The sequence below is a fragment of the Chrysochloris asiatica genome, unplaced genomic scaffold (genome assembly GCF_000296735.1).
Source record: "Chrysochloris asiatica unplaced genomic scaffold, ChrAsi1.0 scaffold00031, whole genome shotgun sequence".
Classification (NCBI taxonomy): Eukaryota; Metazoa; Chordata; class Mammalia; order Afrosoricida; family Chrysochloridae; genus Chrysochloris; species Chrysochloris asiatica.
The window spans coordinates 1962640-1976534 of record NW_006408549.1 but is presented as its reverse complement, the minus strand read 5'-3'; the positions used below and the strand labels follow the sequence as shown (position 1 = coordinate 1976534).

General features: G+C 40.4%; 1 protein-coding gene and 1 pseudogene across 3 annotated transcripts in view; one reads left to right on the top strand and one right to left on the bottom strand.

Moving 5' to 3' along the window:
- The window catches only part of VPS13B (vacuolar protein sorting 13 homolog B (yeast)), a 1072080-nt gene that overhangs the window by 105313 nt on the left and 952872 nt on the right, over positions 1-13895 (top strand). For all 3 annotated transcript variants that reach the window (XM_006859183.1, XM_006859184.1, XM_006859185.1), the window contains one exon: positions 2720-2914. In XM_006859183.1, the coding sequence (XP_006859245.1) occupies positions 2720-2914 (195 nt within the window). The remainder of the gene's footprint in view (positions 1-2719; positions 2915-13895) is intronic.
- On the bottom strand, positions 11623-13193 carry LOC102838918 (annotated as a pseudogene).

Below are 13895 nucleotides of genomic sequence, written 5' to 3'. Positions count from 1 at the left end.
GTGAAGTAGAAAACGGCTAGTTCAAACAATGGGCTCAATGATTATGAAGAAGGCAAGGGCCAATTAATGTTCCTTTTCTTATATATTACATCGTTATGAGTCAGAACCGATTCTATGGCACCTAACAACAGCAATCATTTTATTTTTTTAAAATATTTTTTTGTGTATGGTTTATGTGAAACTTACATTGGTTTCCAATTCAGCAATTTATACATCGATCAACTAACAGTATGTTAGCACTCACCCCATTTTCATCTTGTGTTCCCTGTTTCCATTTTCCTGCTCCTTCTTGCCTTCTTAAAACATTACTTTTGCAAATGCTGGCCTTTTGGTCTCTTACACTCCATCATTCTGAGGATCAGGTTCCTCCCGGGTGTTACTGTTTACTTTATAGGTGTGTCTTTTATGTGCCTAAAGAATGATCTCTCTGAGTGACTTCAGTTCTAAGTTGGAGGGTGTCTAAAGGCAATCATCTTGGGGATTCCATTAGTATCAGAACAATAAGTCTGATCTCTTTATAAATTTTAATTTTGCTCTATCTTTTCTTCCCACTCTATCTGTTACCTTCTTATTATGAACCTAGTCAGAGCAGTAGGTGGTAGTAGCTGAGTGCCTTGCAGTTCTTCTGGTCTCAGGTTAGTGGAAGCTGTGACTCATGTAGTCCTTTGGATTAACTGTTGCTTGAGTCTTTGGTTTTCTTTACTTATCTCTGTTCTAGATGGAAAAAGACTAATAGTTGTGAACTTAGATGGTCATGTGTAAGCTTTTAAGACCCCAGTTGTTACTTACCAGAGTTGCTGCTGTTGTTAAGTGCCATTGATTTGGTTCCGACCCACAGCGTCCTTGTATAGCGTTTCCAAGGAGTGGCTGGTGAGTCGGATGTATGATAATCATGTTTATGACAGTTCACCTAGGTATCTCCCAAGACTAAGGTCTCTAGCCCTGAAGCCCAGCATCTCAGTCCTGGAAAACAATTGGTTATTACTAAGGGTTTTCATGACTTTGCTCACTGTGTGCTCTGTCATGTAGATGGATTTGTTTGTAGAATGTACAAATGTATATATAGGAATACTTGCCACCAATCCTGTATATGCATGTGTGTGTACTCCTATTTAGCCTGCATAATTATGTAGGTATCTACATTTACAGTATTGTTAGTACTTCTGTTGTAGGATTGTATATGTAATAGCATTTACCATCATTGCCTTTTGCTCTTGAGTACTTTTCAGTGTCTTCCTTTACCTTGGTTATGTTGTGCTGACTTTCCTCATATCACAGTGTATTGTCTTTCACTTCACTAAAGTTAGACGTGATTTTCCCTCTCACCTCTTTTCATCCCTTCTTCTCATGTTTTCTTTCTGTGTTTAAACCTTTTCTTGACTTTTTATCATTGTGATCTAATGCAATATTTTACCTTTTACAACTGATTTAATTCACTTACCATAATGTTCTCCAGATTTAGCCATGTTGTGAGATGTCTCATGAACTCAGCATTATTCTTTCATGAACACCAACCATCTTTATCTCACAATAGCAAAAACAAAAACAGCCCCAGAACCCCAAACCCATTGCCATTGAGTTGATTCTAACTCATAACAACAAATATGCCCCATAGGGTTTCCAAACCTGTAAATGTTTGTGGAACATTTTTAATAATAAGTGATCCAAATTTTTCTCTTGCAGAGTGGCTGGCAAGTTTGAGCTGCTGATCTTTCAATTAGCAGTAAAGCGTTTGTGCCATCTCTGATAAATGTAGTATAGCACCTCATGTATTGTAACAGTGGAAAAGAAACCAAACAGTGTTTATCCTATATATGTTCAGTTACTTCTAGATGGGAGCTCATACTCTTCCTTATTGGGAACCAAAGGGGAGGGCATTTTAAGGGAGTAAGCTATTTCTAGAACAGGACGGGGTTGTGTGTCTGCTAATCAGAGTACATACTCTGGACATCTTGAGACTTGTATGCATTTATATGGAGGCTCAAAAAGATTCTATAACTAAGAATACCACCCACATCTTAGGATTCTTAGGACTTTATGAATACTTAGTATGAATTATTAGTAGATATGCATAGTGGTTACGAATCGGGCTGCGAACCTTAAGGTCAGCAGTTCGAAACTACCAGCCGCTCCGCGGGAGAAAGATGAGGCTTTCTACTCCCGTAAAGATTTACACCCTCGGAAACCCTGTATAGGGTCGCTATGGGTCGGACCCAACTCAAAGGCACTTAACAACAACAACAACAACAACAATGATATGGGTCAGAATTTTTTCTCTGGCAGACTTTATTGTGAATATCTTTGACACTATCTGGAGTAGCTCACTTAGTTCCCTGGTTATTTACATGTGAATAAAGGAAAAGAAAATGAAAGATCCTGACTCTGGGTTATCTGGGAAGTCTTTTGGAATGATTGAGTTTACGATACTGAGGCACTTAGGTTTATAATTCCAGTTGGTTGAAAAACAAAAAAGATTTACCTACAAGACCAATGATACTTTTGTAATGAACATGCATTCTTTGAAATCTGCAACATATGGAAACATATATAGAAGATATTTATATTTGATTGTGGCAGGGGAGTTTTTTTTTTTTAGAAAGGTATTTCTATATTGATTTGATGTTCTGTAATTGTGTAAGTTTAAAGCTTACACAAAGGGATATTGTACATTAATCACTAGTCTACTTCTGAAATGTAAATGAACACCGTTATTTTCTAGAGCTTGGGTAACTTCACGAATACTGCAAACTTCCAGCCTCTTAGACCTTTGCCATCCATTCAGATATTGGTGGATAAGATTAATCTGGAACATTCTGTGCCAATGTATGCAGAACAGTTGGTGCATGTGGTCAGCAGCCTTACTCAGCCTTCTGATAATTTGCTTCATTATTGTTATGCACATTGCTACCTTAAGGTAAGAAAAATTATTTCTTTTGTTGTTTGTTAGTATCTAGTTAGTTTTAGGAGCTTCAGATAAGTTTCTTCTTTTTTGAAGTGGTAGTTTCCAGACATAGCACCCCCCCAAAATGAGAATTAAATAAGAATTTAAGCAGCTTTGTAATTATTTCAATACAATAAAAAGTACTGATTTTAAAGACATTTCTTCAGTTATTTCTTTTTAGTAGCTTGATGCTTGTATAATTAATGATAAAAATAACTTGAACATTTAATAAAGTGTTTCTGATGATATTTGTAATGATATGAAAGAGAACTTCAATATGTACACTTTAAAAGATTTTAAAATCACAAAAAATGGTTTCTATGAAGGGAATAGTTATGTGAAGTATGATTATTTATAAAAAGTTATATAATTCATGTTTTAATTATTTTTCTCTTATTCATTCTGATTTCTTGTTGCAGAGGGAAAATCTCTTATTATATTAAATCAAGTTATGTAAAGTGAATTATTAGAAAGTTGGCCAAACTGTGTCTTTTTTTTTTTTTAAATAATAAGTAATATATCTCAGTCCAGGTGCATGCAACCAGGTAAACTCAGATGTTGAAACCTGTCTGCTTTCTGGCAGTGCACAGGGTTCTTTCCAGATATTCTAGTGATATTTGTTGTTGTTGTTAGGTGCCCTTGAGTCAGTTCTGACCCATAATAACACTTTATAAGGTTTCTGAGGAGCTGCTGACTGAAATATGAAGTTCTTTCCATGTTGGAGACACTTTAGCATAAGATAAATAAAGCATACGCCACTCTCAAGGTAGTCACCAAGACCATTAGTCACTAATATTGTAACCATCAATGCTGATGTAAAAGATACTGATACAACTTGTTCATCACTTCTGTTTAATATGTTAAAAATTCAATTAAATTGTCAGTGTGATGGTTACTATTTCGTTTGTGTGAAATTATGTGTTGGGCAAAAGGTTTTTGCTATACTTGCAGTCTACTTATCTTTTTGTACTTTGTTGTTGTCATGTGCTGTGGAGTCAGTTCTGACTCATAGCGACCCTGTACAGGGTTTCCGAGGCTGCAGATCTTTACGGGAGCAGAAAACCTCATCTTTCTCCCTCAAAACAGCTGGTAGTTTTGAACTGCTGACCCTGAGGTTCACAGCCCAATTTGTAACCACTACACTACCAGAGCTCCTTTTTATACTTTGGTCAGCTATAATTTTTAAGTTAAATGTATAAGTAAGGCATTTGCCAGAGTGACAATAGTAAAATATATGTATAAAAATTCTCATAATTATGTCAAACTTTTTCATAATCCTATTGTAGTCCTGGTGTGGCGCTGTGGGTTAATGTGCCAGACTGCAAAGCAGTTTCAACTGCAAGGGTGGCGGTTCAAGCTCACCAGCTGCTCCTCAGGAACCCTATACAGGGTCGTTATGGGTCGGAACTGACTCGACGGCACTTAACAACAACAACAACAACAAAATTGCACACTTAATAGACTATAAAGCATTGTGTGAACGTAATTGTTAACATGCATTGGGAAACCAAAAAATTCATGTACTACCTTTATTGTAACATTCCTATTTTTGCAACAGTATCCACAATATCTCTGAGGTATGCCTGTGCCTTTTTTTTGCTACATATTCAAGCAAATGCTTGAATTTCATATACCTAAATTTGATCATTTGACTAAATGAATAAATTGTGTATAGTTTTCACTACATGTAATGACATGTATTAATTGAGAAAGTTAGAATAAATGTCTGAAAAAAGCATGCAGATGATGCTTTCTTAGACTTTTCCAAGTTCACTTTATTTATCTGGTAAATCTATCCTTTGAATATAAATATGGCATTGAGTATCTAAGACATCGCAAGGCATCTGAAATTTGAAATGTGGAAAAGTTATGGGAAAGCACCCTATAAACTAGGATCATGTATAAGTTTAAGATCCTGCTATTCATAAGGAACAGCAGTTGCAGATGCTTCAGAGACATCAAGAGGGCAATAGTGGAATCAAAACCATTTGAATTCATTGGGTTTTATAAATTTTTATCACAAATAAGCAGTATTCATTGGGGATTTGGAGGAAATGGTGATTTCATATATGATTGGTAGCTATATAAACTCATATTGTCATTTTGGAGAGTACTTTGGCAGGGTCTAATAAATTTGATCCAGTAAATTTCAAAGGGCAGCTCATGATGACAAAGTAAAGTATTATGATGAAGTGTGCAAAGACCTGGAGTTAGAAAACCAAAAGAAAAACACTCAACATTTCTCAAGTTGAAAGAACTGAAGAGAAAATTCAAGACTTGGGTTGGAGTATTGGAGGATTCTATGAGAAAATATTGACTGATAGAGGAAGCATCAAAAGAAGATGGAAGATACACACAGTCACTGTACTAAAAAGAGGTAGCGTATGATCAAGAATCGACGGCACTGATAAAGAAGTTCAAGCTACACTGAAGACATTGACGAAAGACAAGGCTCTAGGAATCGATGGAATACAGATTGAAATTTTTCAACAAACTGATGCTGGAGGTGCTCACTCATATATGTCAAGATATTTGCAAAGTAGTCACCTGGCCAACCATTTGGGAAAGATCCATATTTGTGCCCATTCCAAAGAAAGGTGACCCAGTGGAATGCAAAAATCATTGAACATATCATTAATACCACATGCAAGTAAATTTTTGCTGAAGGTAATTCAAAAATTGTTGTAGCAGTACATCAACTGGGAGCTGCCAGTATTTCAACTTGGATTCAGAAGAGGATGTGGAACTAGGGATATCATTGCTGACATCAGATGCATCATGGCTAAAAGCAGAGAATACCAGAAAGATACTTACTTGTGCTTTATTGACTATCAAAAGGCATTAAACTTGTGGATCACAACATACTAGGGGTAATACTCTGAAAAGTTGGTATTACAGAACACTTCATTGTAATCATGAAGAACCTGTACATAGACCAAGAGGCAGCTGCTAGACCCAAACCAAGGAGCTACTGAATGGTTTAACATCAGGAAAGGTGTGTCCCAGCATTGTATCCTTTAACCATACTTCTTCAGTCTGTATGCCAAACAGATAATCTGAGAAGCTGTATGATATGAAGAAGTATATGGCACCAGGATTGGAGGAAGACTTGTTCACAACCTGTAATATGCAGATAATACAACCTTGTTTTGCTGAAAGTGAAGAGGACTAACAATACTTAGTGATGAAGATCAAAGACCACAGCCTTCAGTATGGATTGTACCTCAGTGAAAAAACAAAAATTGTCATAACTGGACCAGTAAATAACATCATGATAAACAGTAAAGATTGAAGTTGTCGAAGATTTCATTTTGCTTGCATACATAATAATGCTTATGGAAGCAGTAGTCAGTAAATGAAATGACATATTGCATTAGGCAGATCTGCTGCAAAAGATCTCTTTAAAGTGTTCAAGAACAAAGATGCCATTTCGAAGACCAAAGTGTGCCTTATCTAAGCCATGGAATTTTCAGTTGCTTTGTCTGCGTGTGAAATTGGTTAGTAACTAAGTTAGAACACTGAAGAATCCATACATTTGAATTAGGGTGTTTTCAAAGAATGTTGAAAATACTGTGGACTGTCAGAAGAACAAACAAATTTATTTTGGAAGAAATACAACCTGAATGCTCCTTAAAGGCGAAGATGGCAGGCTTTATTGCTTGTTCTTGGAGAAGGACATTATGCTTAGTAAAGTGAAGGGTCAATGAGAAAGAGGAAGACCTCCAACAAGATTGATTGGCACAGTGGTGGCAACAGGGGCTCAAACATAACAATTGTCAGGATGATATAGGACCAGGCAGTGTTTTGGTCTGTTGTATATTGGGGTCACTATGAGTCAGAATTGACTCAAAGACACCAAACAATAATAGCAACAACACTTAATTGGAAGCGTGTCTACTTTACTACCCATCCATTCTGATTTTCACAATAATACCCTAAAGCAGAGATTAGCAAACTTTATCCTCTAAAGGATCTGATTTTAAATTTCAGTCATCTTTGAGGGTCATAAGGCAGAATCAAGGATATTTGTAGGTATTTATATTTTAAACACCAAAAAAAGTAAACAAACCACAAAAACAGAATCCAGTGCCACAGAGCCAATTCTGACTCACAGTGTAGCAATTCTGAGGTTGTAAGTCTTTACAGGAGCAGTGCCACTGGTGGATTTGAACTGTAGAACCTACACTTAGCAGTCTAATGCTTATCCTGCACATTTCCACAAAGTTTGTGTTGAAATTTAAAATATAATGAGCACGATATTTTGTAATATAGTTCTAATTGGGATAGTTTCACATAACTAGGGTTCTAAGTTAGTATTCTGTATTTTAAAATGGACTATAAATGTTCATATGTAAAAAATATTTTTAATTCATAGGCAGTACAAAGACAAACTGGTTGAAATTTAAATTTTGCCTGTGAGTGCTAGGTGGTGATCTATACAATTAAAGGTCTGTATAACTCCTCATGTATATTTCTTTACAACATAATGGCTAATGGTATACCAGAAAGTGTAATGATATATACATTATGATACAAATTATATAAGTTAAGAAAACAAAGTAATGAAACATTTTTCATGGAGAGAATTCTTATAACACATTCTAAGCTAATGGAAATCAAGTTAAGTTATTTGGGTGTGTTTGGGGGCTAGCTATGGTCATCATTAAAACATAGACATTGTAGGAGTCCCTGGATGGCAAACACTTGACTAACAGGCTAGAACAGACTAACTAGAAAGGCTTAGCAGTCTCCTTCTGAAAGACCACACCCATTGAAACCCCATGAGCATGGTTTTACTGGCAAACACATGTGGTGCCATGAGTTGGAATGAAGAACGCCAAGAGAACTGAGTTTTTGTGTTTTGTTTTGTCTTTTAGCTATATGGTAAGGATTTAAAACAAAACCAAACCCCAGTAACTTTATGTGGAGATACAGTTTAGTGGTTTTTAGCATTTTCATCTTGTAATATAGTCACAGAGCTGTGTAACTGTCACCATTAATGCAGGACATTTATATTACCCCAGAAAGAGACCCTCTCCACATGAACAATCACTGCCTGCTTACCACTCCCACGAGCCCCTGTCAATCACTCCTCTGTTTTGTCTGTTTGGCATTGTTACTTCTGACCATTTCATTTAAATGGAATCATACCTATATAATCTTTTGTGACTGGCTATTTCCACTTTGATAGTGACCCTGTTTAGGGTTTCTGCGGAGCAGCTTGTGAGTTTGAATCGCCGACCTTGAGGTTCAAACTGACCTTGTAGTCCAGTGCTTATCTTACAGAGCCACACCAGGATTCCTAGTTACTTTTAGTGACTAAATAATAGTATCCCATTTATGTACATGGAGTGCTGGCGTGGCGCTGTGGGCTAATGCGCCAGACTACAGTGCCATTTGAACTGCAAGGTTGGCGGTTCAAGCTCACCAGCTGCTCCTCGGAAACCCTATACAGGGCCGCTATGGGTTGGAATAAACTCGACGGCATGTAACAACATTTATGGACATACTACATTTTGGCCTTTTTTCATCAGTTAGTTGGACATTTGAATTGTTTCCATTTTTTGGCTGTGATGAATAATGTAGCTAGGAACATTAGTGTGCAAATTTAATGTGGTCATATTTTAATTTTTCTTGGGTAAACAGGTTTCCATAGCTATACAGAGGTAGAATGTTCTTATAAAACCTTTCATAAGGCAAAATGGCACAAAGAGAAGCACTTACCATTAATTTATATGGGAAAATTTTTTGAGTGTTCCCAGACCCAAAAAATAACTTACCAACTCATCCCAAATACACATGAAACACAAAATAACATGAATATAGAGTGTTCACAGACAAAGTTCATGGCTATGGTGACTTGATGTGGAGTGTAGTTCCCAGGAAGGAACTTGGCAGCACCACGCACCTTGCTGAGAGTGTTCACTGTCTCCTTAATGGCTCACAGAACACTGCTTTTGCTTCTGGTCCTTTTTGTGTCAAAGCAAAAATCCTCTTTGAATTTCTTTAAGTTAGAGAAAACAAATACCAGTGTAGGTCTTTCATAAAAGTGAACTGGCATAAAGCAGGGATGGCTTGTATGCTTAGAAGTTAAATTGCTGGGTCATTTATTAAGTCTATTTTTAACATTTTGATTGGTGGTGTGCCATGGAGTCAGTTCCAACTCATAGTGCCCCGTATAGCGCTTCCAAGGCTGTAAATCTCTTTACCGGAGCAGAAAGCCTCATTTTTCTCCTTTCAAGAAACTGGTAGATTCGAACTGCTGACCTTGTGGTCAGCAGCCCAGCTTATAATCCACTGTTACCAGCGCTCCTTGTTTAACATTTTAAGGAATTGCTATACTGTTCCAAAGAGCCTTCAGGAAGACCTGTCTTAGGTTCTTGGTCTCGCTTCTACCCGGTTAGGTAATCTTACAAAGCTCTTTAGTTCTGCCAGGAAGTGCATAAAGACACCCCACTCAACAGAAGCTTCCTCCCCACAGGTGCTCTACTCTCTCACTACGTAGGTCAGCACACCTGCTGTAACCACTAGACTGGAAAGCCCACTGTACCATCTCTGAGCCAGTCTTCTGGTTCTGGTGCTGTCATTTCTCTGCCACTACTTTTTGGTGTCTCTAGTGTTACAGCTTTTTTACCATCTGGATCTGGGAGGTTCTCCATGTAGAGATCTTGGGTCCAAAGGAAGGGTTCTACTCCTAGCTCTTCTTGGTGGTGGTGAGTCTCCCTTTCTGTCTCTGAGATGGCTCATTTCAAGTCTGGTGGGATGGCAGAGCTAAGCAGTACCCTCAGTAAGGTTCTGTACACCTTTTTTGCCTGGTTCCACACCACAAGGGTGTCATGCGTATTATTTGCATTATTAGCAAGTTGTCCAATCTCCTTGTTGCACTACAAGCACCATATTTGCCTAACCACAAGGTCAATAGTTCACACCCATCAGCCACTCCTTGGAGACTCCGTAACAGAGACAGAGTCCCTGTGAGTTGGAACTGACTTGATGTCACTTAACAATAACAACAGCATTCAATCATTTATTGGGAAGTACAGAACCATACCACTTAAGTTTAACTTGGCATTTAATGTATAATTTTGTGGTATAGTGAGTTATATAATGTTTCTAGAAGGCATAGTCTGTAACTCCCACAAACATTTCTATTTTTGCTGGGTCTATATAAGAGAAGGTGGGAGAAGATATTGATAAGATGATATGATTCAGTTGTGGATGTTAACAAGGTTCATTGTAATTGTAAAAACTTGAAACTCTATCATGGGTTTAAAATGAGACATATCAGAAGCAAGAGGGGGGATTTCACTACCATCAAAGAAGAGCCATGAGGGGAGCACGTCCTTTGGACCTTGAGATTTTTGTGCATTGAACCTCCTTGACCCAGGGACAGAAAGCTGTGACACCGTAAGATAACAGAGGAGCAGCAGAACCAAGAATGAGAGCACAAGACAAAGCAGTGGGTTTCCCAGCCAAAGGAGCAAGTAAAGCTGAGTGATTTTGGGCAGGAAGCTTGTTTGTAGAGTGGGGTGCCTCCAGGCACGTCAGTGGGGAGCTTGGTTTGCTGAGCCATGGAGGTGGAGAGCCAGGTGCCTCAGGCTGAGGCTTATGGTGGAATGCTATGTCCTTTAGACATTTATCAGCTGGTGACTGGAAGAGAGGTGCCCTGAGTTTTCTGATCCCAAATTGTAACCTGTTAATTTCCCTAATAATCCCCTCCAATCTGTGAGTATTGTCTTGGAGTTCTGTGTAGTCATTTCAGTGAGTTACTGAACCCAGGAGAGCCAGAGGGTTGTGAGAGGAATGATTAGTGTCACATACGTTTACAGATTTATAAATAATCTTACTCAGAAGTTTTAGCTGAAGGAAATGTCAATCAGTAATTGCACCTACTTACAAATTGAGACCGTTAGTACTTTTTTTTTTTTTTGTGGTGGTATACATTTCTTTAAGAATTTTTAATGTAAGCCCATTTTTAAAACATAGACAAACCACAAGATGAAAATGAAGGCAACAGAAAAACTAGTCAACTTTTCACAACCCCTAAAATCAGTACAATCATAAAAAAAATTTAGAAATGAGTGTAAAAGCCAAGTGGCAGCTCTGCCTTCTAGTACCCAAGAAGATGTGGGCTCTCAATTCCAAATCAATCATTTTAAGGTATGAAGTTGCAGAAATCATATTCAGGGTACAAGTAAAATTCTAGGTCTTATCCCATTGGTCATGAATGCTTCTCGAAAACTACCTTTTGAAATTGGGCTGCTGAGAGAGACAAGATATTTGTTCATTCTATACGTTTTCAGCCAACTTTACTTAGGGCTGAATATACAATGTGCTTTTAATGCATAAAAATCACAGTGGATAGTAGCAGAGGATTGGGAGGGCTTGGGGAACTGACTAAGGAGAATCTATCTGATCATTCACATTGTGATTATTCTGCACACTGAGGAAAGACAATTCACACTTGGAAACCTTCCAGACTTCCCCTTTGAGAGAACCGAAACAAGCCCAAGAGAGTTGGCCGACACACTTCCCCACCCCTCTAGCCAAGGGGGTGAACCTTGTACACAGAAAACTGAAATCGGTATGGCAGCAAGAGAGTTTGGATAGCAAGAAAACATTTGTAAACGGTTCTGGTCGTGCTGTTGTCCCCAAAGTGCAGGGTGCAGGGCCCCCATCTTTCAGTAGTGCTTCTCCTGGAGATAGTCCTTCATTTTGTTCGGCAAAGGCAGTTTCTGGATCAGATCTATTCTGGTGTACTGCCGGATCATGAAACGGCACAGGTACTGCAGGGAGCGGACCTGCATGAACCTAGACACTGGGTTGGTCAGCCTGACCGGGTAGGTGGCTGAGCTGGGCAGCCAGGACCTCGAGTAGCAGAAGGCTCCGTTTTCCGAGTCCCGGATCGAATGTTCCATGAGGTCGACGATAGATGGACGGCACCTTCCATGTCGGGCTGCTAGTAGAAACTGAACTTCCCGTTGGAGTGCTCGATCCTGGTTTCCAGCGTCTTGCCGTGGGAGCTGAAGCTCAGGCTGAGAAGGTAGCGGTCGTCGGAGGTGTCCCGGACCAGGAAGGAGCCGTCCGGCACGTTGACCAGCTTGCCCTTGGCCTCCCAGAGCGTGATGGGGTCCCAGTACCATACTTGTTTATCCAGTTTCTTAAGCTCCTTGGTTAGGCTGGTCACCACCATGGGCCCGCTGCTCTGCACTGAGTCGTAGACTCGTGCCACCCCAGGGGCAGAGTTGGGGTCAAAATTCAAATGGCAGCGCACACTTTCAGACACGTGGACGTCAGCGCCTGGGAGACCGCTGAAGTTCCTTTGGAATTGATGGTTCTACATCGGGGGTAGCAAAGGTGAGAGTGAGGAGCCGTCCTCACGCCTGGTGCTGGGGGGTCTGCAGCAGGAACCCCGTAGTGCCCATCAGCAGGCCGTTCACTGGCGGCTCCACAAAGACGTTAGGGTCCGTGCCCAGCTCCTGGTCCACCTGTACCACCTGGCCCTCCTCTTCCTGGAAGACGCTCCCTCCCCCTGGTGGGGACTCGGTGGAGACTTCCATGGGGGAGAAGCTGTCTAGACACTAGCTCCGAGGCTACTGCCCTCGTCTAAAGGCACAGGATGTAGTTCTGAGGCCCGAGTCCTATGACGACAGGCACAAGTTCGGCCAGGTGCAGGTCCCTGGGGTGCACATCAGCGCTCTTCTGGGGGCTGTTCTGCGCCTGGCACATGGATCCCGGCTGCAGCTCAGGGAAGCCCTTGCGGACGCCATTGAGCCCTGGGCTGGGGCTGAACGAGTGGACCAGGGCTTTGAACCTCACCACCATCTTGATGCATGTCTCCTCCGAGGCCGTGGGACATAGTGGTGGTTGCGGTGCTACATAGAGCGCAGGGGCCTCTGCGGCAGGACCTCCTTACAGACTATGGGGGCCGAGGAAGAGGAGAAGGTGTCCTCGTCTGCGGAGCTCCCAGACAGCTCGGAGCCCTTGCCCCTCAGCTTCTGCATGGCCAAGAGCCGCCTCTTCAGCATACCCATGAGGCTTTCGCTCTTGGATCGGTTCTTAACTCCTTGTCGTCTTCGACGTGGATGTCACAGGTAGCCATCTCTTTTCCGTAGCAGCTCCCAAATAGGGACTCGTCTCTTCCAAAGTCACTGGCAAGCGACGGCTGTTGCACAACCATGAAATCGGTTTCTTCTTGGCTTTTATTCAAGTGAAAAGACTTTTGGAAGGTCTTGAGACTAATTTTCTTCATTATGACTGGTCACCTATGCTGGGGGGATCAATCTCTCTCTCTGGGACTTCGGCCCCAGACATCAGAAGAAGCTGTAAAGCTGCATCTATGGGTTTTGTCAGCTTCATGGAACCTCTGGAGCTATTTTATGGCGGGTTCCGCCTCCTCCGCACGCGCCTGTGCGACTTGATACTAGTACTTTCATTCTATTTTTTAAATACATGAACTGTCTTTAGAATGACACCTCACTTAATACTGTACTTGTTAATTCTCTTTCTAAATAAATTATAATGTTAGTCAAGAGCTGTTAGCAAATTATTTGGTTATATGTTGTTGTTGTTGTTATGTGCCATGGTGTCGGTTCCGACTCATAGCGACCCTGCACAGGGTTTCCGAGGCTGTTATTCTTTACGGGAGCAGAACGCCTCATCTTTCTTCCGCGGAGCAGTTGGTAGTTTTGAACTGCTGACCTGGTGGTTCGCAGCCCGATTTGTAACCACTATGTTACCAGTGCTTATATAGGTATTGTGAATCTATATATCTCATTGCGGTGATTCAGAGAGTTGAAAATTTGTTATTGTTGAATAGTTGCTTTTAGTAGGGGTAGATAGTAGTATGATAGCATACTTAAATGTCATCCTGATGTGGTGCTGTAACATAAGCCTTCGACTGCAGCCACATGGTTGGAGCTTCAAACCCACCAGCTGCTCCTTGGAAACCCTC